Raw genomic sequence first — 26,951 nt, 5'->3', positions numbered from 1 at the left:
ATGGAGATCTGATTAAGCTACCCTGGTGGGATGACATGCGATTTCTGACTCTGTTACTGATGAGAGCAAAGCAGGCACGAAGGGAAAAGTTGCACATGATTTTAAAGGATGCCAACAGAAATAATATTTAATTAAGAGACCAGGGGCTGGAGAGGAGCTGGTTGGGCTGCATCTCTAAGAAATCTGCTTTTGGAAAACTGATTCCACGGAATAAAAAGGTACAAAAGGATGTTGATTTTCTCTCATTGGACTCCACAGACTCAATGTGACAATAGTATAGTTGTATACTTGGGAGTCATGTGGCTACACTTTCTATGTATGGATTAATTTTACATCCTTAAATCTGGTATGACTTTGTTTTCTTCACAGATAAAGAACAGGAGTATGGGAAAATAAAATCATGTTTCCTACTACTTTAAGAAATAGGGTAGAAGATTAAGAGGTTCCACTTTCTCCAGTTCGGGACACTTCATTTTCAGTTTAGAGAAAGTAGGGGAAGGCTGTGCCCCCAGAGTCGACAGCGTTTATCTCGGAGTGGTAAGATTATGGGTAAAGCTAATTTTCATCTGTATATCTTTCTGCACTTCCTCCAGTGAGCTAGTATGGTTTTATAAGCATTTAAAAACATTCCGTTGTGGAAAAATAGTGACTAGGCAGAGGGAAGGGGAACAGCTATTGAACTCAGGCTGACTGAAGTCCCTGAGCTGAAGGAAGAAGGGAGAAGGCAGAGGGATCCCAGTCAGTACAGACCTAGGGAAGGTGGCCGTGGTGTAGGGGAAGCACCCCTGGGCAGAGTCAGGAAACTGGGTTCAAACCTCAGCTGTGCATCAACTGCCTACGTGCTCCTGAGCTAGTGATGGGCCCACTCTGATTCTCAGCTTCCAAAACTCCCGAATAGGGATCATCATAATAATACCACTTCATAAAGGCGTGAGGATTACATTATACCACACACAGGAAAATCCTTGTAACCAACAGCTGATGTATAAATGTCAGGGATTATTAGGGCTTTGGGTGTAAGTGATAGAACAGCAGGAGAGGAGCAGAGGAGGGGAAGACGGGAGCACCAACCCCGGCCAGGCGTGCCAGGTGCTAGGCACGGGGTGATGAGAAAAGGTAGGGAAAGGCCGACGGGAGCGCCAGAATCACACCTGCACTGACAGCAGGCTCTGCCATACACCTGCGCCAGGGCCTCACACATCAGCTCTCATCTACTTTACCCACGGGCCTGGCCAGCGCGCACCATCGCCGCTGGGTAGACAGGGAAGTGAGGCACAGAGGTCCAGCAACTTGACCGAGGCCATACCTTTAGCGAGCAGCAGGCTAGAGCTGGCCCTCGGGTCTGCTGGGCTGCAAAGCCCAGGCTGTGTTCGCCTCCCCGCATCCCGGCCCTTTTCTCTGGCAGTCAGAGAAAGGCATCCCTCGGCTGCTGCGCGCCCGCCCCCCCGCCTCCGCCCGCGCGCCCCCCGCACCTGGTCTCCAGGGGGATGTTGCTGTTGAGCAGCCAGTTGTCCTGGGCGTGGGTGGGCTCCGGGGCGCCGCCGGCGGGGGCCTCTCCGGACAGCGAGTGGTCGGTGGGCGCTGGGCTGGGGTTGCTCCTCGGCGTGAAGTTGCCCCGGTTCAGGGAGTTAATGGAGGCGGCGTGGTGCTGGCTGGGGGTGTGGGCGTGCGACAGCGGCGGGGGTGGCGTCCTGAGCCGCGGGTGGTTCTGCAGGCCACCGGGGTGATCTAGGGTACAAACCGAACACGTGGTTAGCAGGCGGCGAGCCGGGCACTGCCCCGCGGTGGAGAGGCAGCCGCGATAGCAATGTATTCAATACATAGGTAGGCAACAGGTGTTTATTGAGCAGCTACTATTCTAGGTGCTGGGGATACAGCAACGAACAAAACAGACAAAAATTGCCATCCGCATTGGGCTTAAAGTCTAGAAGGGAAGAGGAATGATAACATAAAAAGGACTAGTTGCAGTGTGAGCAACTTCACATGGATTCTTTCAGGCTTTTAGGACCATGGTTTTTGAAGTGTGGTCCAGGACCTTCAACATCATCTGGGTATTCGTTAGAGATGAAAATTGTGGGGCCCAGCCCCAGACTTACTGAATCATGAACCCTGCGGTGGGGCCCAGCAATCTGATTTCACAAACCCTCCTGGTACTCTGATGTATGCTAAAATTCGAGAAGCACTGATTATATATGATGGTACATAGTAAATGAAGCAAGATATAAAAAGTAAAACATAGTTTACTGAAATGGTGATAAAAGCCAGGAAGAGGACTGTGGCCTGTGCCCATAGCGGCAGTGGTGAAATTTCAGACAGGGTGGATTCAAGGAGAAGATGACTTTTGAGTAAAGTGAGCCACGCTGGTGTCTGGGTGGTGAAAAACTACCACCAACATTTGTTAAGCACATAGCATGTGCCAGAGCCCTGTTTTGAGCTCTCTGCATGTGTTAATTCAACTAATCCTCATAACCCACCACAGACCAGGGACTATTTTTATCCCCATTATGCAGATAAAGAGATTGAGATAAATATTTTATTTACTGCCTACAATTACTTGGAGCAACAGGTATTATTATGGCCAATTTAAATATTAAAAACTTAAGACTTGGAGCAGGTAAGTAAAGTGCCCAAGGGTATGTGCCTAAGTGGATGTAATTTACAAAGAAATAAAGTAAATACAATTTCTGCTGATGCCACAAATGAGGCAAGTCCTGGAGGTAAATCTTTACCATCCATCGAAGCTATGTTCACAGAAATCCCAGTCTTTCGAAGCCAATGATATGGGGTGAAGAAGTCAGGAAACTAGATTCCAGATTCTGCCACTCATTAACTATATGATCATGGACAAGTCTCTTAACCGTTTTGAGCCTCAGTTTTCTCATCCATAAACTGGGGAAAGTAGTTTATTTGGGGGGATTACAGAGCTATAGTGAAATCAAATGAGGCAATCAGTGGGAAAGAAATATTTCTGAAGTTGATGGTTTACAAAGTATCGTGTTTCATTTGTTCCTCATGAGAATTCTGTATTTTATAGAGGAGCCTGAGAGTCAGAGAGAACAGGCTTCAAACCGAGGCAGATGCGATATTCCCAAGGCTGTGCTCTTCCTTGGATCAGGAGACAGCTTTTTGGAAACCATCAAGCACAATCAAGTGTGAGGCACAAGCAGTATTATGGATAGTTATAGGGTAAGATGCATCACTTTCAGCTTTTCGGGTAATCCAATCTTTTATGCCAAAGAATTATAAAGCAAATCTGGTAGGGGATTAGGGAAGGGGAGTTAGGGGCAGAAGGGAGAAAGAAACCCAGCTGAGTGGATCACTTCCTTATTACATGTTGTTATGTTCAGCATAAAGCCCACACTGGGCCTACAGAACCCTCTGGAATCTGATACACTGTCTTCCTGTCTTCCAGCCTCATCTCTCCTCAGTTCCTTCTCTGTATCCTTCCCTGAAGCTACACCCTTCCCCCAGAGGCCAGGACATATGCTGAGGCAGTTCAAACAGCTGAAATCTCAACTCTTATGAGGAGCGTCCCTAGGAAGGTGACAGAACGTGGATGGCACCTCCTGAAGATGTGCAATGCTGGAGCCATGAAAGAGAATGTGAATGGCACCTCCTGAAGATGTGCAATACTGTAGCAGGAATGCACCTTAATGGGAGGGGAGAGAACCTGGAAGCCAATACGACCTGTCCAGGCAGAGTGTCCCACTCAGGGTACAGAGAACCCTGGATCAGGGAGAAGCATCTGGTCATTTGTTTTGTCCAGCTGTCCTCAGGCAGCACTTTTATGGAGACAGACAGAGCCTGGGACAGAAGCCAGCAGCAGAAGCAGCCTCCTGGGCTGACAGAATGTCCTCCCCACCGGTGGCCTTTCAGGCTGTTGGCTACGGTCCACCAGAGCAGCGAGAGGCAGTGACTGAGCCACTACTGTCCAATGGTTGTTAGGAGGCCAGCAGGGAGGTGTGACCTAGTCCTTGCTCTTGCCCCTGCCCTAGGAGTCAACTTCCTCATGGTACTTTATTTCATTGATAGTATTAGTTGCTGCCATGTATTTTATTCCCATTTTACAGATGAGGAAGCTGAGGCTTACAAAACTATTCATAGTAAGTGGTCCTCATAAATACAAAGCCTGAATTCTGTCTACCAAACCATGGAGCCTTTTCATGAAACAGAGACACCTACTGGACTGTCCCAGTCATGGCCAAAGACAGTAAACAGACCCTTAGTGAAGACAGTAGCGTCCAGGTCTGGGCCAGGACAGGCTGGTCTGCAAGCCTACAAACATTTGCTTGGTGACTAAGTGGAGACAGACACCAGGGTCTGGCTTGATAACTGTTTAGAAGGGCCGTCAAGAGTCCCAAAATGATGAGATTTTAAGTATAAGATCACTGTCACATCTAAAAACTAACTTCTAAAACTAACTTCTTCTGTGAGGTCAAGAAATATTCTGGTCTAGTCCTATTTTTTGAAAGCTCCACTTAACCCCCATCCCACCCAGAAAGACTCCCTTGATCTACCCTCCCCAAAGTTCTCTTTTGCTCTTGAAAGCTGACAGTAGGCAACCCAGACCTCTCACCTTTATCTCCTCCCCCAGAACATCCACACTTATGTCCCCGTCTTGCCTCCTCTGGATGGTATGAAAGGCCCTATTCCCTCTGTGCTGGGATCACCTGTCCCAGAACTGAACAGATGCTCAATACAAGTTCACTGAGTGAACAGCTTATGTGAGTGGCCTGGGCAGTCTGTCCAGGTGAGTGAGGCTGTGTGAGGTATATTTGTGTGCAAACAATAATGGCAGACCACCCCGGACCCTAGACCATGGGTCTACACAGGCCTTTACTTACTTGCCAGGTACCAGGGTTGCAGATGCTTCGGCTGAGCCTTCTGTTTCCCTTCCCTCACCCCTCCCAGCCTGAGAAGCCTAAGAAAGGGGACCTGGATGTTTCCCAGGTTCCCAAGGGAGAAGCTCTGTATTTGGGAGCTCAGAATGGGAGCCTCACTCACAATCCCCAGAAAGAAATGTGGCCTTTCCAAGGACCAGATGTTTCCTCTGGTCTGAATGGACTTTCCTTTTTGCTCCTCCGGCCAGGAGGGGAGATAGAGGTTTAAAGGCTATGGAGGAGCCCTCTTTTATCCCCTCTCCAATACACACTCCCCTCTTCAGAGGGAATATCAGAACGAATTCACTCATTCAGCATTTATTGAGTGCCTGTTCTGTGCCAAGTCTTGTAAACCAGGTGTTGGGAATAAAACAGTGAATGAGATGGATGTGTCCTAAGAGAGAATGTTCTTCTGGTTTCTATTTACTGGCTGGGCGGCCTCCAACAACTCACGTCTCCTCCTCTGTCCTTGGTCAGCATATCTGTGAAAGGGTATACACATTCCTACTTCACCACTTTTTGGGAGATGAAGAGCCATGGCCTTTGCTCAAGTGCCAAGTATAATGTGGACTCCTACTAAGCCCTGAGGGAAGGACCATGTGTCATTCATTTCCATATTCCCAGTGGCAGCACAGAGCTGGGCCTGGTGCATGGTAGGCCCTCAGTAAATATTTACAGAATGTCCGGGAAAGAACAGCAAATCAGGTAGCTGGGCTTCTTGCCTGCACAAGCAGTTGCTTCTCTCCTGCTACTGGGAGTAAGCATCGGTACTTTTGCAAAGCTATGCTGTAAATTCCAATTTACACCCTCTTCTTGCAGATACAGCTCCAAGTGTATCTGTGAATCAAGCCCAAATGTGAGTCATTTTACTGTTATTGGTGCACAGCACTGTCAGTAAATGCCACTTGCTTATCTAGGTTTTGCAAGCCTGGTTTTCCAGGAGGATTTTCTTGTTCCCTTCAGGTTCTCATATATATATTTTCAGTTGCTGGTGCCCTCTAAAACCTCAGACAGTTTTCATTTTATATGCACAAAACTCCTGAACACTGAAGCTTCCTGGCTACATCTCCCTGAACTTAGTGAGCCTCCTTCGGAATGCTGGCCAGAACAGTAGGTAATGGAAAAAGACTAGGCTCTGGTGTCATACAGCCCTGAGTTCAAGTTTTGGCTCTGTCACTTATAAGCTGTGTGACCTTGATCAAGTCACTTAACTTCTCTGGAGCTTTAGTTTTCTTTTCAGTAAATGGAGATAATGCCCACATTATAGGGTTGTTATGAAAATTAAATGAGATAATGTACGTATGGTGCTTAGCACAGTGCCTGGAATACCATCATTCTAAAAAAATGATGATTATCAATTCCACGGTTATGATAAAGGAATGTTGAATGAATAAATCGTAAAGCACTAAATTGTCACCATGGAGACCACTTTAGCATTTACAACAGGGGTTCCAAAACCAAAAACCCTGAGAGAGAAAGAGCAGGAAAATATCTAATAGAAGTATGATGCTCTTTTAGTAATAAATTACTGCATTTCCCTCCGGACAATCCACTGGGTCCCAGAGCTTCAGTCACAGGAGGGTGCCGTAGCTCAACATGCAGCTCAGAAGCTAAAGAGGCCGGCTGCAGCCCTGACACTCTAGCTACACAGGATGTGTGGACTCTCCATGCATCAAAGATGAAGGCTCCTTTCTGCATTAGATGAGCATCTTGGGGCAAACCAGGCAGGGGCTGCCCCAAATCCGTACCTCTCTGTCCTGGGTTCAAGGTGCACAAAGGAGAGGGCCCCTGATATCGTTTAATCAGTCAGCAATATTAAACAGCCCTTTGTTGTGTGCAGGGACTTGATGGGTTAAAAGATGAGGATAAGCCCCATCCTTGACAAGGAACCAGTGTTTGGGGTGATAGGTGGCAAAGAAAGGTAGAGCTCAGTCTCAAACTGGGCCTTAGGTCTGTCTCTTACAAGCTACATTCACCTCTGAGCCTCTAGTTACTTATCTATAAAATGTACACATAATAGTAATGGCAATAAAAGGAAGAGAAGGAAGATGGGCTACCATATGTTGAAAACACAGAGATTCACAAATAAAACAAATATGGTCCTTGACTTTGAGATGCTCATAGTCTAGTAAAGATAACAGATACCACACAAATCTGTAATTATGAGGAAATTATACATGATTATACATCATCATGTACATCAGTTAACATTTATCGAGTACTTATATGCAAGTACTTTACTTATTTAATCCTTATAACACCTCCGTAAAGAAGGTACCATTATTACTCCCCATTTTGTAGATGAGGAGACTGAGGCACAGAAAGGCTGAGTAATTTGCCCAAGATTACAAAACCATTAAGGCATGGAGTGAGAATTGGAACTCAGACAGGCTGGCTCCAGAGCCCATGCCATTGAGCACTCTGCCTATGTATATAAAGTGAGTTAATACAGGTGAAGTGCTCACATCACTGCCTGCCCCATAGTGAGCACTTTGCAAGCCTCAAGGACCATAGTCCTCGTTAGCTTACCCCACAGCCTTGCTGGAGCATTATGGGGCGCAGAGGGCTGCCGCCAGACCCTGACTGCTGGGGTTGCAGGGAAGTTTCTGAGAAGTGACACGTGACCTGTGTTTGAGGGGCGTCCTAGGAAGAGGACGATGCATGTGCAAGGGTTCAGAAGTCTGAGTGTGCAAGGCCGGCTGGGGACAGTTTTTATAAGCAGTGTAGGAATGGCTGCGAGGGGGAGGGGCCGGGGTCATTACCGGGAGGCACCAGGCTAAAGAACCTGGCGTTTATCCGGAGGGTGAGAGGAAGTGCCATGGTCACATTAGTAGTTGAGGACAATCCCTGGTTGCCTCGTGGAGGATGAACCAGGTGGGGGCAGGCTCCAAGCATGCCCAGACACTGCAGCATGCCTTGCTGGGAGAAAGATTCCAGTGGAGCACGTCACTATTCTTTTATAAGATCACATTCATGAGAAAAAAAGGCATAAACTTCCAGAGCTTTGGCTCAGGCACAGAACTCAAACACGTCAACAGCCCTGCGATCTAAGGCCCGCACCGGCTCCAACGGTGCCAGGCTGGGTGCCCACATCCAGCCCTGAGAACGGCAGACAGGCGCCCGAAGGTCTCCTTGCTATGGAGCTAATGACGACCCCAGCGTGCACTGCAGTCATTAATCGGGCCCTAAAGATTGTCAGATATGAAAGATGATGGTATTTAATTATCATAAAACACAAAAACTCCAGCTGCCTGAGAATGCCAACAGAAAGAGTTATTTGGCTTCCATTAAAATGCCATCGACTACCACTGACACAGGATGGTGATGTAGCAGTGCTGAGAGCTTAGCTAATGAACCTTGGCCTCCACGACCAATTTAGAGAGGCCAGAAAGCTCTCTGTCACCACAGTTGGCAGGCGGGATCTGGTGGCCTGACTTCCAGTCTCAGTTCTGCCTCCTTTAAGCTGTGTAATCTCAGGCAATTTATTTAACCTGAATTTTAGTTTCTTCACCTGTCAAATGTATATATGAGAACATATCTTGCAAACTGTAAAGTCTTGTGCAAGAATGAACGACTACTATTACTACTACCCAAGCCAGAGTAGATAAAAACAGTGAAGTCCAAAACATAACTACCGGTCTGCGCACGAGGCTAGGGGTCACACTTTGTGTGAGGTTTTCTCTGCCCATTCATTCCCTCTCTGGACAAGATGCTTTCAGTTCATTTTCCCTGAAGTCCTTCTGTGTCGTGGCCCATGCTCAGGTCTTCTAAACGGTACTTGGTTTGGACTCCCACGTGGACTCACGGAGAGGGAGGCTGGACGGCAGACCGGAGCTTCCAGAGGCTCCCCTTCCAATTTGCTTGATGGGGAGTAAAAAGTACCCTGAAGTCCCAATACGTCTGTTTCTGCCCCCTTGTTTGTTTAGTTAGAGCAGAAGTTTGGGTGAACACTCAGACTATTAAATTGCTTTGTGTTTTAGAAGCAGCCATCCATGGAGGATATGAAAAAGCCTCGCCGTATGATGCAGTGGTTTTCAAATAGAGGTGTCTGGAAACGTGGTAAGTGGTGTTTTCTGGTTGTCACAATGGCTGGGAAGCACAACTGGCATTCGGCAGGAGAGGGCCAGGGAAGCCAGCCACATTCAAGGAATGGGAACCTGTGGTCCTGGGGGTACGCAGTCCAGTGGCAGTAGGATGGGTAAACAGCTACTAGAAGACTTTATTCTCTCTTTGCTTCCCCCACCCCCATCCTCAGATCTGGACCATTCTGTGCCACAGGAGGCTGACCCCTAAGGACTGCATCACCTGGGCTCCCTTGGTCCCTGGCTTGTTAGCTAGGTTTGTGAGCACAGCCAGACCCTGAAAGGTAGGAGGAGAGAGAGGTTGGAGAAACCTCCTTACTATGATTTGAATGTGCCCCCCAAATTTCATGGGTTGGAAACCTGACCTCCAAATTCATATGGTGATGACATTTGGAGGTAGAGGCCTTTGGGAGGTAATTAGGATTAGATAAGGTCATCAGGGTGGGGTCCCCATGGTGGGAATGGTGGCTGTCTAAGAAGAGGCAGAGAGACCTGGGCTGGCATGCTCTTGTCCTCTCACCATGTGATGCCTTCTGCCACGTGACAACACAGTAAGAAGGCCCTCATCAGATGTGGCCCCTGGACCTTGGACTTCCCAGCCTCCAGAACTGTAAGAAATACATTTATTTTCTTTAGAAATTACCCAGTCTGTGGTATTCTGTTAAAGTCACAGGAAATGGACAAGACACTCCTCTTCCTCACCCTACAGCAACCCTGCTGCAGCTCCATGTCTCAGGCAGGAGCCACATCCCTCAAGGCTACCACAGCTTATAGACAGAGTGGTCTAGGGCAGCGTCTAGGAAGAGCAAGGACTTGAACTTGGCTCTGAAGTAGAGGCAGGATGGAAGTGGATAAAGGGGAGGAAGAGGGCATTCTGGGTAGGGGGCAGGCATGAGTGAACAAGGGCCCACAGGCTGAAAGACACAGCCCCACGTAGCAGCAAGGTGGTGTGGAGACCTGGGGATGTGGAGCAGAGACCTGGCGAGGAGCCACAGAGAAAGAGACAAGGCTGGAGCCCACCTTCAGCTTTAAGGGTGTTCAGAGGGCTCACCCCAACTTCTAGGCTTGCAAAGCCAAGAACAGTCTATAGGAGTGAACCAGAACTCCCAGGCTTCATTAAAATGTACATGAGGTTCCTCATCAAGCAACGAATGCTCCCCTGGATGGGGACTGGGGGAGAGAGCCCTGCTGCCTTTAACTTGGCAATTGAGGAAGAGCAGAGTTTCAGAGTCTGTGTCATAGAGAGGTGTAATCAACATTGCTCTGTATTCCCAGGTTCATGGTAATTTACAGACAAACTAAGCCAAGCCAAGAGCATCAAAACCTAGCTTTTCTAAATGTGGTGCATAAATAACTTCACTTTGTTACCATCTAAACCTAGAAATCTAACTATCTCCCAATATATATTCACCCAAACTTCATTCTTGTGCTTGTTCCTAACAGCAGCTAATTTGCTGTGTGACCTTGGGCAAGGGACTTAACCTATCTGAGCCCTAGTTTCCCCAATTGACAAACAGAAAATGAGGTAGTGGGAGATGGTAGAAGGTTTAAATTTTTAATTAAATCTAAGACTGTATCATTCTTGGCTGATGAGCCTGAGTTATTTATCAATGACTGTCTGCTTGCAAAATATGTGCACAGTGAGTTGTGTACTAAATCGCACAAAACAAGGCAAAAAGATGAAATGGAAGAAAGAGAAATATGTGGTGGTCCTTTCCTCTCTCCCTCCTTTCCTGCTTCTCTGCTTTCATTCCTTTTATAAACATCACTTTCCACAGGTCTTGTACTTGATACTGGAGACAGAGATGGATTAGACAAAGTTTCTGCCTGTAAAATCTGAACAGACTTGCTGTAAAAGGCAAGCTGCAGCCGGGGTGGGGGAGGATCTTTTCTGGATACGTGCTCTCCCCCAACTTAAAGCTGTGTCTACCTCAAGGCAGAATTTGTCCTGGGAAAGGTTTCTGGCTGTCAAGTATGTTTCTCTTCCTTCCATTGTCACCTTCTTACCCTTTTCAAAAATGATCTGATCCACGAAGAGTTAGGTCAAGTCCCAAATCAACAAGGAGCCACAGTTGATAGGTGAGAGAGGGGTGTGTGCGTGAGTGTGGGGGTGGAATTCAGCTCAGCAGGAGTCGGCAGCGCGATGGAGCGGATGAGGATACCCAGCTCATGGAAACGTGGGCAGGCCACACTGATAGAGGCAGGAGCACGAGGGACGAGGGAGGGACACGCATGCTGTGCCGATGAGCTGGAGAGGGTGATCCTTCCCTGAGGTCTCTGGAGCTAGTTCATGCTATCCCTGGCTTCCCTGGGGGGTGAAGGGCTCAGAAACTGTGTTGCTATGAGAGTAGGTAGAGGACAGGTGAGATTAGCCCAGAGAGGAGAGAGGTTGGGGAAAACCTTAAAGAAAGTGTGTCTAGAAGCCCAGTTGAAACCCACCAAGCACCTTATGATTAGCTCTCCAAGTCTCATGGCTTATGCCCACACAATTCATATGATAGGACATTAAATGCCCAACTGCATGGTGTGTTACAGTGCTAGATAGAAGAACTGTTCCCAGCTTTGCCATTAACTTGCTCTGTGACTTTAAGAAAAGTCCCTCTCCCTGGGCCTCAATCTGTCTATCTGAAAAATGAGGTGCCTTCATTTTGCAGATAATCTCTTGAGTCCCTTCCAGCTTTTGACAGTCTGATTCCTCGTGGCTTCCCCTGTTGCTCTCAGGGAATTTCCTGGAAAGAGGACAACAGTGAGAACACTACTTCTGCTTTCTTCTTCTTTTTTTTTTTTTTTTTTGCGACAGAGTCTTGCTCTGTTGCCCAGGCTAGAGTGCTGTGGTGTCAGCCTAGCTCACAGCAACCTCAAACTCCTGGGCTCAAGCGATCCTCCTGCCTCAGCCTCCCGAGTAGCTGGGAGGCACGCGCCACCATGCCCAGCTAATTTTTTCTATATATATATTTTAGTTGTCCAGATAATTTTTTTCTATTTTTAGTAGAGACGGGGGTCTCGCTCTTGCTCAGGCTGGTCTTGAACTCCTGAGCTCAAATGATCTGCCCGCCTCGGCCTCCCAGAGTGCTAGGACTACCGGCGTGAGCCACCATGCCTGGCCTACTACTGCTGCTTTCAAACAGCTGAGGGAGGAAGAGGGGGTAGTAGGAAGAGGACTCAAGACCAAAACCAGCAAGTTACCTGGAGCAGCCAGCAATTCAACCTAAGAAAACCCTTCTTCCTGCCAGTTGTACCATACAGAACGGGCTGCCTCTCAAGGTCGTGGGCTCCTCATCAATGAAGCACAGGCTGACATAACTAGCCTCAACCTCTTCCTTGAACTTCAAGTCTCTACCACTCTAACTCAGTATGCACACAGTTAAACTTAACGCCGCCCTGTACTCCCCCATCCTGCTTCCACTCCCCCTCCTAATGCTCCTGATCTCAACACCACCAGCTGCTGCCAGAACCACCCACCCAATCAATCAAACCAGACCTCTGGGAATCATCATTGTCTCTTTCCTCTTTTTCAGGTTCAACAACTTGACAATGATTACCAAGCCCTCCAGCTTTCACCTTCCTTCGCCCCCCACCCCCTAACCTTAGCACAGGTCCTCATCAGTGGACAGGCAGGGTAGGGCCATAGCCAATGGCGGTGTCCCAGCCTGCAGGCTCACCCTCTCCGGTTCACTGGCAATCCCTCAGCTGGAGTCAGCTCCCTGAAAGGAAACCGGATCATGCTGCTCCCCTGTCTTAAAGCGTTAAGGTGGCCCTGCTGCCTACGAGACAAGACCCTTCATCATCTGGCCCTAGCCCACCACTGCAGGCCAGCACCCACAGCTCCTCACCTCCCTTTTTAAAAGGAAAGGTGAAGTTAACAAGCTCGTTATAAGCCCTTCATGAAACTTCTCACTGCTTGTTTCATGTCCATGACTTTGTATACATTGGTTTTGTTTTCTGCATGGAATTTTTTTTTTTACCTTTTCTACCTGGTTAATTCTCAGATTAGAAGTTACCTCCAGGAAGACTTCTCTGACCCCCAGTTTGGGTTAGATGCCCCTCCTCTGGGCTCCTCTACCCCCCATGGCTCACTCTGAGTTATCACCATTTGTTTACTTGTCTGTCTCTTCCACAGACTGTACGTTCCAAGGGCAGAGATGGTATCTTAATACATCATAGGCTCTGCGGCTAGAAGTAGACGACACCTCTCTCCGGGGCATATGGTGGGCTCCTGCGTGTGGACTCTGGCACTTAGGAACTACCACTGATTCTCGAGAGTTCTGGGGTGACTTGGGCTTTCTGGGCACCCTGATCTTTCTCTTTAAACTTGACGTTACCCAAACTGCACATTGAAGACAGCTGACAATCGAAGTGGGCATAAACTCTTCATATTTCTATCAACAGTTGACTATGCCATGAAAAGAAAATCAAGGCAAAGAATGAATCTCAAGGCTCCTGCAGGGAACAGCCTACTTCGTTGAAACTGATGCCAGCATTGAAGGTCAGTGCAGTTTATCAGATCACTTTCCTAATTCTACCCCCCTCTGCATGGACCCTGCAGGAAGCTAAATACCAGCACATGGCGAGGTGAATTCTCATCTATCACGCTGTCATGCCTCCCTCCATTCTATACCCATCACTAATTTGGAAGAAACTGCTTTCTCTCGGAAGACACTGAGATCCCTAGGTGAAAGTGACAGGTTGGCTAAAAGGTCGCCAGAACCCACAGAGCAGTATTTCACATGGGTGAGTGCCACGGCTCAGGCTAAGCTGCCTTGGGTCCAAATCTCACCTCCCCTGTGTCTACACTGGCCACATTATGAACCTTTTCTGAACCCCGGTTCCATGGCGTAAACCCCATTCAAACAGCACAGTGGCCAGAAGGATGAGTGCTGAGTCAGCTGGAACTAAGTTTTGAAACCAGGCTCCACCCAGCTCCGTGGCTTTGGGTGAGTTTTTAACCTCTGAAAGTCTTGATTTCTTCATCTGTAAAATGGGGATAACAGCACCATCTACTTCTTAGTGTCGTTGTGGGATTTAGTCAGTCCTTAGCATAGTGACTGGCAAATAGAAAGGATCGATTGAGGTTCACTATTAATTCACTCTCATAGCTTCTTGAAATTACATCTAATTACTTTCCCCTTAGGCTATAGGGGCTCCAAGGGCAGAGATCTTATCCGTTTTGGTGCTTGGCTTTCCTCTGCCTTCAACGGACTTCCCTGTAGAGGCTATTAAGCTGCCTATAAATGTTTGTTGAATGAAACTAAATTAAGCCCCTATGCATGCAGAGTCTTTAGGTCTGGGCATTTGGAGGGAGGAAGAGAAAGAATATTTATGGACACATGACTATGAGCTGGGCCCTTATGAAGGCTTTCATTTCATCTTCCGGGCAACACTATAAGGTAGGTCTAATTTCTGCATTTTGCACACGAGAAAACTGAGCCTCAGAAAACTGCTCACACCTTTGATTATGAAATTTTTCAATTTTTTTTTTCAACAATGGGATATTTCAGGTCCTCGCATTTGGGGCAACTTTATATTATATGTGATATCTTGATTTTAAAACCAAACAACAAACAAGAAACCTGCCCATGGTCATGCTGCCAGAAAATTATAAAAGCTAAGAACCCAACACAGGTCTCTGACTGCTTTTTGTACTCTTGATGCCTTCTAGAGGCAGAAGAAGAAAACATTAATTCTGAAGTAATTAAACTATATGCATTGAGCGATCTATTAAATGCAAAATCCTCTCATGTATTTTTTGTTGTGACTGAACAACAATCACATCAATGGTTATACGGATGACACGTTTTGGGGCCCATGAAAAGTTTTAGTGTTTAATAACCCACCAGAAAAACAACCCTAAGAGGTAGGTGTTATGATCCTTCTTTTATAAATGAGGAAAAAGGCTTTGCAAGGCTAAGCGGCTTGCCCAGGTGGCAAAGGCCATACACAGGTACTAAAGGCCAGGGTCCTTCCCAGCCTTTATAGAAGCTGCATGTGAACTCCTTCTACCACACCTGAAGAGCACCTGTCCCTCCCCAGCAGGTTTTCAGCGGCAAGGTGGCCCCCTGCTCACATGACCTTTACCTTCTTTCTTGGGCCCTAAAAGGCCTCACTTGGGGGAAAAGGCAAAAATGTCCAACTAATTATACAGATCAGAGAGATGCTTTTCATCATTTATGACATGACCACATGGTTTTGTATTTTTTTTATCAAGCTCAGGAGATCTTGGGCAGGTATTCCATCCATCAATGTCCATAAACCAAGTCATACTAGAAACAGATAAAAGAAGTTTTGTCCTCCTGAAATCATCCGCAAAGGGCCTGGCTCAATCCCCAGGTAACAGAAATGTAATAATACCAATAATGGCCTCAAAGTGTTGATGGTTTACTGGGCTGCCAGTTACTCTGTGAAGCATCTGCAACACATTTTTTTCCATTCCATCTTCCCAAGAGTCCTCTGAGGCAGGTGTAAGAGGAACACAATGCAGTATGTTAGCAGTGTGGCATGGCTTTGAATCCCAGCCCTGTCACTTCCTAGCTGTGTGGCCTTGTGCAAGCTACTTAAGCTCTTCTTGTGCTCATTTTCCTGGCTTGAAATATAGAGATATTAGTCATAGGGAGGCTAGAAGGACTCATGTAAAGTGCTAAAAACATGCATGACACACAGCAAGTACTCACTAAATATTAGCTATTGCTATCTCCATTTTCCAAAGGAGGAAACTGAGGCTCAGGGAGAAAATCTGCTCACGCTTCGTAGCTACTAAGTGTCAAGACTGGACTCCACATTTGTCTAGCGTCAACTCCCATCCTCTTAATGGCAATGGCACACCTTCCACCTTTTACCTTGCTGTACACTTCACCTGGCATGTAGTAAGTGCTCCATAAATGGTATTGTTGTTATTAGTAGTAGTAGTAGCATTAATGTTTGAGAATGCTCTCTTAAGTGCTACACTCCTGGCCAGTGTCCTCCCAAGACTAACTCCCAGCTCCTGCTCCTCTTACCATGGCATCGTGTGCTGTTTACAGAGCAAGCCCCACAGCAAGGGCCCAGGCGGCACTAACTTTATTTCAATGCAAAAGGCGTACACTCTGTAGGCACCACCTGGGCTCATTCCCCAAGTTAATTCTTTTCTCTCAGCTGTAGAATATTTTATTTTTCCAATTTCAGAATCTACTTATGTTAAACAAGAAAGAGAGAGAAATCCAATCAGCCCAGCTCAGGTTTGCGAAACAAATAATGCAGCCGGCATAGAACCTTAATCAGTTATATTCATAACCACAGTGATCACTGCTCTGCCTAATTTATACAGCCCAGGGCGTCCTAAAGAAAATGTCTCTTGACAATATAGAATTCAAAGCAGAGGTGCACTGACACTGCTGAAGGGGCATAGCTCTCCTGCCTGGCGTCCTGATGGATCGAAAGCAAACTGGGATTTGGAGGCACGTCCCCTAGGAATTCCACCCACGCCCAAATGTCACACTACATTTTCTTTTCTTTTTTTTTTTAAATTAGGAAATGGGAGAAGTAAACTTTTATCTGGTTGCTTCCTTTGTTTTCTGGAAGAAATGTAGAAAGGCCAAGTTGCCTTAGTGTCCTGGAGAGGACAAGTGCTTTGGAATCTATCTGGTTGACATAGGTTGGAATCCTGGCTCTGCCACTCACTAGCTGTGTGAACTAGACAAGTTACTTAACCTCTCTGAGCATCATCTATAAAATGCAGATGATTATACCTACTCACAGATTAAAGATTAAATGACAGAACAGTGAGTTTCCTACTAGACCATGAGCTTTGTATTCCCAATGCCTGGCACAAGACCTACTTTATTGTAAATCTAATATAAGTGTTTGTTGACTACGCTTACAATCCTAATGTCTATTGTTTACTGAATGATTACTATGTGCCAGGGATTGTGCTAAATTCTTTACAGGCATTAACTTACTTTATTCTAAAAATAACCCTGTAAATCATGTGTTATTATCCCCTTTCCAACTTTGAAATAACTGAGGCTCTGAGAAATCTGGAGGCTTGTCCAAAACACCATAGCTAGTAAGAGGGGCATCCATGGGGGGCATCCCAAGATCACAGAGGCAGAGCTAGGATTCAAAGTCAGGCTTGTCACTCTACTTCTCTGTCTTGCCCTCTCCTTCCACAAACTCCATGCACAGCAGATAGAAGATTCTCGAGGAATGTTATTTCCCCTTTCTTTCTCCTTTTTACTGCATCTTCTGGGATTCCTTGGGACAACTCAGCAATGAGGGTTCTAATTCAAAGGGGCTTAATCCTCATTTCCAACCAACATCAGTTGAACATGTGCAATGGGCTTGCTCTGTGTTGGTTACTGGACAGAGATACTTTTATTCTTACTATGGCCTCCTAGATTTCTGTACCATCTAGATGAAAAGAAATTGAGAAATCTAACTCCTCTGAATGACTTGGGGAGAGTGGCCCCTAGGCACACAGGTGAGTCTGATTCAGCCTGCTTGTGTCCTGCCCACTGTCCTAAGGTGGCGGGTGGTAGGCCTGGGCTCTGGTCCCTGCCCTGCCACCATCTTGCTGGCAGAGTCCACTTACCCCACCTCTCTGGACCACAGGTCCTTCCTGTGTAAATAGAGAGTGCTGGGCCTGATTCATTTGCTCAGCAAGTATTTCTGTCAGTTGTTTGCAAACTTTTCATGGCTAGGATCCCATTACCATCTCCTCCTAGCTCCATTATTTATGTTTTAAAATATTTTGTTTCTCACACAAGCTATATTCATTAACTAATCATTAGTTGTTTTCCCATTTTTTAAATCAAGCACTTGTAAAGCTGGCGATTAGTTTCTGATAGGAGAGCTCAGTGAATGGATCCCTAACACCTGGTCCATTGCTGACATGAAGTAGGCCCTGGGTTTACTAAATGAATGAGTGTATGAATAAAGGAAGAGATGAATGCTTGATCCTAAGCAGAAGAGCCATGGATGAAAAATGGGGAGTCTGAATGACCTAGACCCAAATTCCAGCTCTAACATTTACAAGCTGTTTGATCATGGGTAGGTCACTTACACTCTCTGAGGCTCAACTATGAAATGAAGAACTATCTTGTATGATTGTTTAAAGTTGAAGAATAATGACAATAATGATAAGACAAAAGCACCCAACACATCTATAGTACATACTATGTGGCAAGCACTATTCTAAATGCTTTACACATATTAACCCAATCTGCATAATAAGCCTATAGGTAGTTACTACTACTATTCTCATTTTACAGATGCGGAAACTGAAGCACAAAAAGGATATTAGGGGACACATGCTGTGGCTCCTAGCATTCTGTGAGGCTGAGGGAGGCGGATCACTTGAGGTCAGGAGTTCAAGACCAGCCCGAGCAAGAGTGAGACCTCATCTCTACTAAAAATAGAAAAAATTAGCCAGGCATGATGGCACATGCCTGTAGTCCCAGCTACTTGGGAGGCTGAGGCAGAAGGATCACTTGAGCCCAGGAGTTTGAGGGTGCTGTGAGCTAGGCTGATACCACGCCACTCTAGCCCAGGCAACAGAGTGAGACTTTGTCTCAAAAAAAAAAAAAAAAAAAAGAGGATATTAGGTAACTTGCCCAAGGACAGATTTGTATGATGGAGACAGGATTCAAACCTAAGTGGTCTGGCTTGAGAGTCTGTGCTCTTAACCCTTACTCTCTACTGCCTTGGCATGTCATGCAAAGTGCCTAGTGCATTGCATGGTAACTACCATATTTACTAAGCGGAAGCCCTAAAGGTTGGCCAGTGTAGCCTTATCACAGGACAATGAACACATTTTTCAGTGGGCATTTTGCAATAATGGCAATTGCTCATAGTACCCCTATAGTTACATGATCTATAAAGGCCCAGGAATCAAAGTTTGTGATTGAGTATGAGGTGCTGTCAGAGCCTGGCTCTGCTGGTGACAGTGCCACAAAGATCTTAGTAGACTGGGGAGGGGGGAATGAGCCAAGTGCTATCCATTTAGCCTCCTCTCTGGAAGATACGCAGGATTCCTCTTGCTTACAGCTGTTTCCTCCTGCCCTGCCTTTGTCCCTCTGGTGTATCTATGTGTCTTTTGCTTGCCTGCTATTTCCTCTAATAGAAATTATCTTTTTGTTTTGGGGAGCCCTACTCTCAGCCTATGAATTGGGATGAAACTGGGTAGCCAATGAGAGCACCCTTTCCCCTCTGGCTAGGGTGTCTGATTCAGGCAGAGACATGTGACCATGGTCAGGCCCAGAGTCCATCCCTGGATTTTGCTGGAGGTATGGAAAAAAAGGTACTCTCTTTTCCTTGGGGTTACAAAGCTGGTAGTGGATAAGCCTGGAAGGGTCCCTTTGTCATGACATGGGGAATGCCTGCACGAGAATGAGGCCAAAACAAAGGGAAACAGAGACAAGAGACAGAGAGAGATTCAAGAAGACATCATTTGAATGCCTGGATCTAGCTGCACTGATGGGAAAATGAACCCCTGGACTTTTGGCTACAGCAGCCACTACCTTTTCTTTTCCATCCCTCATAGCTGGGAGTCCTCTCTGACCCACTCCCACTGCTCCCTCAGCTCAGAGTGCCTTTCCTAGCCCCCTCCTCAATCCATGAGGTGAAAACTCAACTCACAGATTGAAACACCAAATCACTCCTCAGGTAGACCTGCCCACGCCCTCCTTTGTGCCCCATGGACCTGAAACCACAGGTGGCTGCACCTGCCCGGCTGCTACACTAACTCGCATGCGTATGTCCCCCACTGATGTGTGAGCCCCTTGAGGTGACTTATTCACTGCCATGTCACTTGCACTCAGTCCAGTGCTTGCCACACAGCAGGTGCAAATGCTGGCAGATAGATAAATGAACAGGAATCACTTTCCTCAGGCACCACTAACATTTAAGCAAATGATCGCAAACATCCTCTCTGCTTCAGAAAAAAAGGTTCCACTACTATAAAGTATGACTATTTCTGCCTCATAAGAAAAATGTCTGTGGGTATTAAACAATGAGAGAGTACCCGTTTCCAGGTGACCTGTGTGGAAAAGGGAGCAGCTGCACTGTGAGCCCGGAGGCGAGGAAGAGCCGTCCGCTGGATCACAGTATCTCAGTCTGCGGCTCTGTTCACGGTCTCGTTCTCCCGCTGCATTACTCATGGACACTGTTACTAATCACACTTACATCGATTTTTTTTCTCCCGGAGGATGAACTACCTCATCCCTCCTTAATCTAGTGACTGAAATTAGGCAAAAGCAGCCATCTGATACATGTTAGGCATCATCCCAGAAAGGAAGACATCAAACAAGATATTATAAAAAAAGTTTTAATGTCTCCAATCTCTTAATTGCCCATGCAAATCAGGCAGAATAATTCCAAATGGGAAAAAAAAAAATCTGTTTGAGGGTGTGCCTGTTCTCCTGACCCTTCCTCGTGCTGGGTCAACCGAGGAGCACATTTTTGTGCTGGCCAGTCTTTCCGCAGAAGCGTGTGGGGCCTCCGTGTGCCAGGCACTGTGCTGGGTACTTTAAATCTGTGCTACAGCACAGTGAAGTTTTAACAGTATCATCCTCATTTCACAAATGGGGAAACTGGGGCTCAGGGACATGAAGGGCCAGCCTGAAGTTGTCCAGTAAGTGGAGGATTCAGACCCAGGACTAGCTGGATTCTGTAAGCACAGGCTCTTTCTACCTCTCTCCATTGTCTCCCACGGACATCATATGTTACAGGGATTCGGTAAAGCTGGGAAGAGCCAGTCCTAGGGAGACTGGCATTTTCACAATGTATTGGGTCCCACCTACAGCCTGGCATTACTTAGACCTAGAGAGGAATGGGGCAGATCCCCACATCTGTCGTGTTCCTGGATATCACAAGAGCTGAAGTCTGGGCAGGGAATGCCATGGCACACCAGCCATGTCCAAAGACAAGCGGACTGTGACCAAAGGGACTTCAGAAATACATCTCTATTTCTCCCTCTCTAGAACTCAAATGTGGCATTTAGGAATATTTCGAAATGTCAAAAGCCTCCATGCAGATAGAGTCTGACTGCCTCCTTCACACACACTTGAGGTCTGAGCTATAATTACAGACATGTCCTCCCTGATCCTCCATATTTGCCTTGTCTGAGCCCATCTGTGCAGCATGGCAGGACTGTAACCAAGGCAGTCAGGCGTTGCAGGCAGGCTCCCCGGAGAATCCTGCTCTCCCAGTGGACTTATGGGGAAGGCCTGGAGATGGAAGACATAGGACCAAGGCAAGGCGAGAGGTGTCAATCTGGGGAGCCTGTGGTCTGAGTGACAGCTCAAGGCAATTCTTGTCCTGGGCTCATCACTACACTGAAAATGCATATTGCCTATTTCACTTGTGATTTCAGACTTTTTCTAAGGACCATGAGAACTCTCTTGGGGCCCTCCAACCCACAGACTCTCTCTCTTGTCTGACTTTGGAGAACAGAGTCAAGTCAACCAACTTTTACTGGTACCTACTATGTACAAGGCCATGTGATAGGCACAGAATAAAAGAGGGAACAGTGTGAATGTCATTCCTGCCATCAAGGCATTGAGCCTCCTGAAGGAGACAGGCTTAGAGACAACCAACCCTAAACAGACGCAGCATGGGAACTGTTGGTATGCAGGGTGTATATCCAGTGTGATGGGGCTGGAAGGGACTGCTGTTCTCTTGCAAAATTGGAAGAGAGAGCCTAAGAGAAGGCAATAAATGCCTATCAGAGCCAACATGAAGCAGGTACTCTGCAGAACATTTCTATTCAATGCCTCAGAGGCGATCTCTGGAGGCCTTGAAGGATGGGAGGAATTAAATGATAGGGACAATGTATAAAATATGCAGGGATAGTGTGAACAAAGGCAGGCAGGCGGAAAATCAAGGGAGCGTGGTGTGTACCATTCAAAAGGCAATTAATTTAATTAAGCCTCATGATGTCTTTATGATGACAGTTCTTATTACTTAGCTCTTCCTGTGTTTTTGCCCAGTGTCTCCAATAGGCCAATGTGTCTAAACACTTCCTTAAATCTCTGTTCTCCCTAGAATCCACACAGTGCTCAGCTTGCAACAAAAACCGACTCAACTGTTTCCTGACAAAATAAAGACTATGTTCCTATATGAAAAAAGAACACTGATTGGACTGATATAAAATCAAATTTCTGAATATCCTATCCAAAGGCAGGTTTTAACATTAAAAAGGAAATTTTTTGCATGGTGATACAAAGACTAGAAGTGAATGAATGCAACAGTGTGAAAATGCTGGTCAAATGTTGTCAAACGTGTGATTGTAGTTCAGCAGGTATCACAACCCCAAAACTAAGACCTGTGAGATGGCAGGAAAGTAAGTTAAACAAAAATGTTTCTCAAGTACAAAACACAAGCAGCAGCACCAGGGAGACTTGGTATGGAGGTAGAAGAATCTCAGGACTGGTGGCAGAGTCAGGCAGGGGAGCTGGTGAGAGGTATGATGCTCAGACATCCTCAGCATCACCATCATCCTTATCCCTGCTGTCTTGGATCAGAGCTGTCAACTCTCAGCCAAGCATTCCTTCCTCAAATATTTTTTTCCTGGAGCACCTGTCCTATGCAAGGCATTGAACGAAGCACACAGAACACAATGGCAAACAAGAATGGATGGTCCCTGCCCTCAAATGGACAGCAGAGCAGTCAACAATTAAAAACCATGTACAGCAGGCAGTTTGTGGTCAGGGCCAGCTTCACGGGCGTGTGAACTCTTTCTTCAGTCAGCCAAGGCCTCACACTCAGAGGGCCCCATACTTGGTTTGCTGTGCTCTTACTATCTTGAAATGCTTAAAAAATTTTGAACAAGAGGCCCTGTTCAAACCTGTCCAGGGGAGGTTTTCTGGAAGTTTCTGGACAAAATTATTCTTTGTTTTTAATACTGAGTGATGGAAGCTAGTCTCCCTTGACCATTTAATGGGCATGCACACGGTCCACACTGCTACTACCAGCCATCTAACAACTATTAGGTCATTAAATATGAAATGTATAATTTTGAATCAAAAGTTTAGTTTATTATATCTCAAACAAGAAGCAGTACAATTAATCAAAGTATGTGCCTAAACGATCGACACAGTTTTGCCATCTTAATGGTAGCTTGCTTATGCCAGCAACGAAGAAGCCTGAAGAATGAGTGGCAATGAAATCATAAAAGGCATTTTCCACAGCTTGTTGAGAATTGAATATTTTTCCTTGCAAGAAGTGGTCCAAAGCCTGCAAGAAGTGGTAGTCAATTGGTGCAAGGTCTGGTGAATACAGTGCATGACAGAGAGTTTCCAAGTCCAGCTTCTGTAGTTTTAGCAGCACTGTCTTTGTGACATGTGGTCCAGCGTTGTCTTGCAAGAGGATTGGCCTGTCTCTGTTGACCAATCTCAGCTGCTTAATCGCAGGCATCCTCATCATTTTATTCAAGTGGTTGCAGTAGACATCCGCTGTAATAGATTCACCAGGTTTCATGAAGCTGTAGTGGATAATACCAGCGCTGGACCACCAAACAGACATTATCAGCTTTTTTGATGAATATTTGGTTTTGGGCTGTGTTTCAGCACTTCATCTTTATCCAACCATTGTGCCAAATGCTTGCAATTGTCAAAACGAATCCATTTTTCAGCACAGGTAACAATATGATGTAGAAACGGTTCGCCTTTTTGTCATGACAGCAAAGAAAGGCAAGCTTCGAGACAATTTCTCTTCTGACCCTCATTTAAATTCACATGGGACCCATCTATCCAGCTTTTTTACCTTGCCCATTTGTTTCAAATGGTCCAATACGGTTGAAATAGTAACATCAAACCTTGCTGCCAATTCACACATAGGCTGAGATGGGTTCCCTTCCACTACAGCTTTCAGCTCATCATTATCCACCTTGGTCTCAGGTCACCCACATAGCTCATTTTCAAGATTAAAATCACCAGAATGGAACTTCTCAAACCACACAGTACTGTGTGTTCATTAGCCACATCCTTCCCAAATACTTCATTGACATTTTGAGCTGTCTGTGGTGCATTGGCTCCATGATGGAACTCATATTCAAAAATAACACTAATTTTTGACTTATCAATGGTTTCACAAAAATTGCTCTAAAAATTTTTTTGAAAGATAATCACAAGCCAAAATGTGCATTTGAAAGCATGAGGATGTACGTCCACAATAAAAAAACAAACAAACAAACAAACAAAAAAACCAAGAAGTGTCAAAGTGAAATGTCAGAGATACCAACTGTCGAACTTAGTATTTAAGGAAATCGGACAATCCACACTTAATAACCCAATACAAGGCGAAACCAGCCTAAGCATGGCAGTGCAAAACCAGGAAGAGAACCTGCATCCTTGATGGTACTGTTGGTCTCTGGATCAGCCAACCCTGAGGCCCATTCTACCTCTGATTTTTCTTTTATGTGATACAATATATGTCCTAATACTTGGTGTTAAGTTTTCTGTTAATTACCGCCAAAAGTATCTCAAGAGACACAGACAGACCAACTTCATTTGAAATCTTGATTCTGCTGCTTATCAACAGTATGCCTTTGGGCAAATCCCATTTCTCTCCTCCACTAGAAAATGAAGGGAGGTAATCATATTTTTTAATACTACAGTGAAGATCAAAGGAGGTAATGCCAATCAAGATGCTTGGACAGTGCCTGGCACATAGCAGAGGCTCAATCGATAATAGGTATTATGATGATAATGTTTGGACCTAACAGCTCTCTGCCACTGCATTTCCTTGCAATGAGTTGGTTATGAGCTGAATTTCCCAACTGTATGAAACAGCAGCAGAAATCTTAAAAAAAAAAAAAAAGCTCCTCTTTGCATAAATATCAATTTATAGCTACACTAACGGAATTTAAAGAGCTTGACAAGCAACTTTGATCATTTTGCACATTCCAGAAACAGTTGGTTGGTGAGTTACCCTCTCAGAAATCTAGACATTCCCTGATCACCCATCACAGTGGGGCTTTTCTCTTCGTGAATGCTAACTGCTACACAGCTGAGATGGCAAAGCTGTGATTGTGCAACATTAAAGGTAATTCCATACCCACTGCCACTGATGCACACCCGAGTTTCTATTCTTATTTGAGTAACCTTCCAAATCTTAATTCTTATTCTGTATTCTAACCTTGATCTCTTGAAATTTCCAGCCTTTCCTCCTTTTTCTCCCAACAAAACAAAACAAAGCAAAAAAGTATCAGCTGAGATTTGTGTGATTTCAGCTTAGGAGCTGCATTTTGGGTGTAGAATAAATTCTAGTTCATTGGTGGTAGGTGTTGCACAAACTTTATCTATCAGCATTTAAGCTATTTTTACTTTTTAAAAAGTGTGCGTGCACGTGTGTGTGTGTCTGTGTCTGTGTGTGTATAGGAGTTTTGCTATTGTCCATAACCTAGACAACTTTATGATTGGATAATTCCAAATGTATCTTGGAAAATTCCAAATGGGTACACCAGTGAGATGATTTTTACACTTCTTACAATGTATCCACATTTTGGGGGAAGGAAAATGTAGGAGAGCTGGAGTTCACTGGCAACTTGACAAACACCTATCCAAGTGTGGGAGTTTCCTAAAGATGACACTAGTTGTGTTAGAAAGATCGTGAAAATGTAGATGCTTTCACATACTCCTCCTTGTCAGTTTGAAAACTGTTTCCATATGGACCTCTCACACAGTCACCAGAGGAATGTTCCAGAAGGTTACTTCCCTGCCTAAAGCCCTTCCATGCCTCCCTACTCCCCTCAAGTCCAACTTCCTTAGGCTGGCATTCAAGGTCCATTAAGATCTGGTCTCTTTTAAAGCCTCATCTGTTACCACATCCATTATATTAAGCATTCTGTCCTAACCACACTCAACCATTTACAATTTCTCAAACAAGGTAAAAAAAAAGTGATTAACAACTCCAAGAAAAATGAAGGTATGCACACAAACGGAGGAATGGTTATAGTATACTACTTGACTCAGGAGCAAAAACCAACCAAAGAAAAAACCTCCTCCAAAACCCATATATTATATAATCATAATTATATAACCAATGACTACTTATTTAACACAAATGATTGTAACAATTAAGTTAGAGTTGTGGGGACAGCAAGAGAGGAGGTAGCGTGGAAGTCTTCTATTGCACAAAGTCAACAGATAATGTATAAAGTTAATAAAAGAAGAGATAGTAGTATATGCGTGTTATTTAGAAACACAGAGGTAAATAGCAGGGGAACAGCTAAAAGAGATCAGAGTTGTTGTCTCTTAGGGAGTGGGACCTGGTGGTGGGGAAGGCAAGGACCAGAAACTGCTATTTTTTACTATAAACCTTCTATTAAAATTGAACTTTTAAAATTTTGTGCACATATCACTTTCATTTAAAAATAATTACAAATGAAAGTTTTTCTTTTAAAAAGCCATAGATGCATAGCTTTAACATTAGGTTTGATGTTAATATTACAGACACTTTGAAAAAGGACACAGTAAACAGAGCTATAGGGTGGTATTTTACAGATCAAGATAACTTGCTTTCTAATGTGGTAAACACCAGTGATTAGGAGAATCATCTGGAATCCATCAGCGATATGGGCTTTTGAAGGCTTTGGAAATGCTTATTTGCCTGACTTTGCAGATGATGATTTTGTAGGTTTGGGAGATAAAGATTAAAATCCTTATGATACTGTACATTTTTGCTGCTTGTTATAAAGCATTGATCTTCAACAAAATATGTTTTTCGTATAAACCATTAAAATGTTTTTGTTTGCTTGCTGTGCACTAATATTCAGCGAACTATTTGCTTGTAGTTCATGTGTGAGCATGATGTTGGAATTCCTTCACAGGGATTACTTTGCTGTATGTCTGAAGCTTGTTTCTGATGAATTATTTGCCTGCGTGCATTGTGGCTACTAGCATGGGAATTGATTCAACGTTAAAGTAGTTTGCTAGCTGCCGTGTGCCATTTTTTTACTGATATATTTGCTTTGTCGACATGGATTGTGTGGCAATTTATTCTAGTTTATTTTCAAAGA

The 26,951-nt window shown here is 45.3% G+C and overlaps 1 protein-coding gene across 1 annotated transcript in view; it reads right to left on the bottom strand.

Moving 5' to 3' along the window:
- TENM4 (teneurin transmembrane protein 4) overlaps positions 1 to 26,951 on the bottom strand; it is a 431,057-nt gene that overhangs the window by 222,442 nt on the left and 181,664 nt on the right. The window contains exon 4 of the mRNA XM_069469155.1: positions 1,473 to 1,728. Within this exon, the coding sequence (XP_069325256.1) occupies positions 1,473 to 1,728 (256 nt within the window). The remainder of the gene's footprint in view (positions 1 to 1,472; positions 1,729 to 26,951) is intronic.

Source organism: Eulemur rufifrons, chromosome 6 (assembly GCF_041146395.1).
Source record: "Eulemur rufifrons isolate Redbay chromosome 6, OSU_ERuf_1, whole genome shotgun sequence".
NCBI lineage: Eukaryota > Metazoa > Chordata > Mammalia > Primates > Lemuridae > Eulemur > Eulemur rufifrons.
The sequence above is the reverse complement of the archived record's forward strand: the minus strand, read 5'-3'. Positions and strand labels throughout refer to the sequence as shown.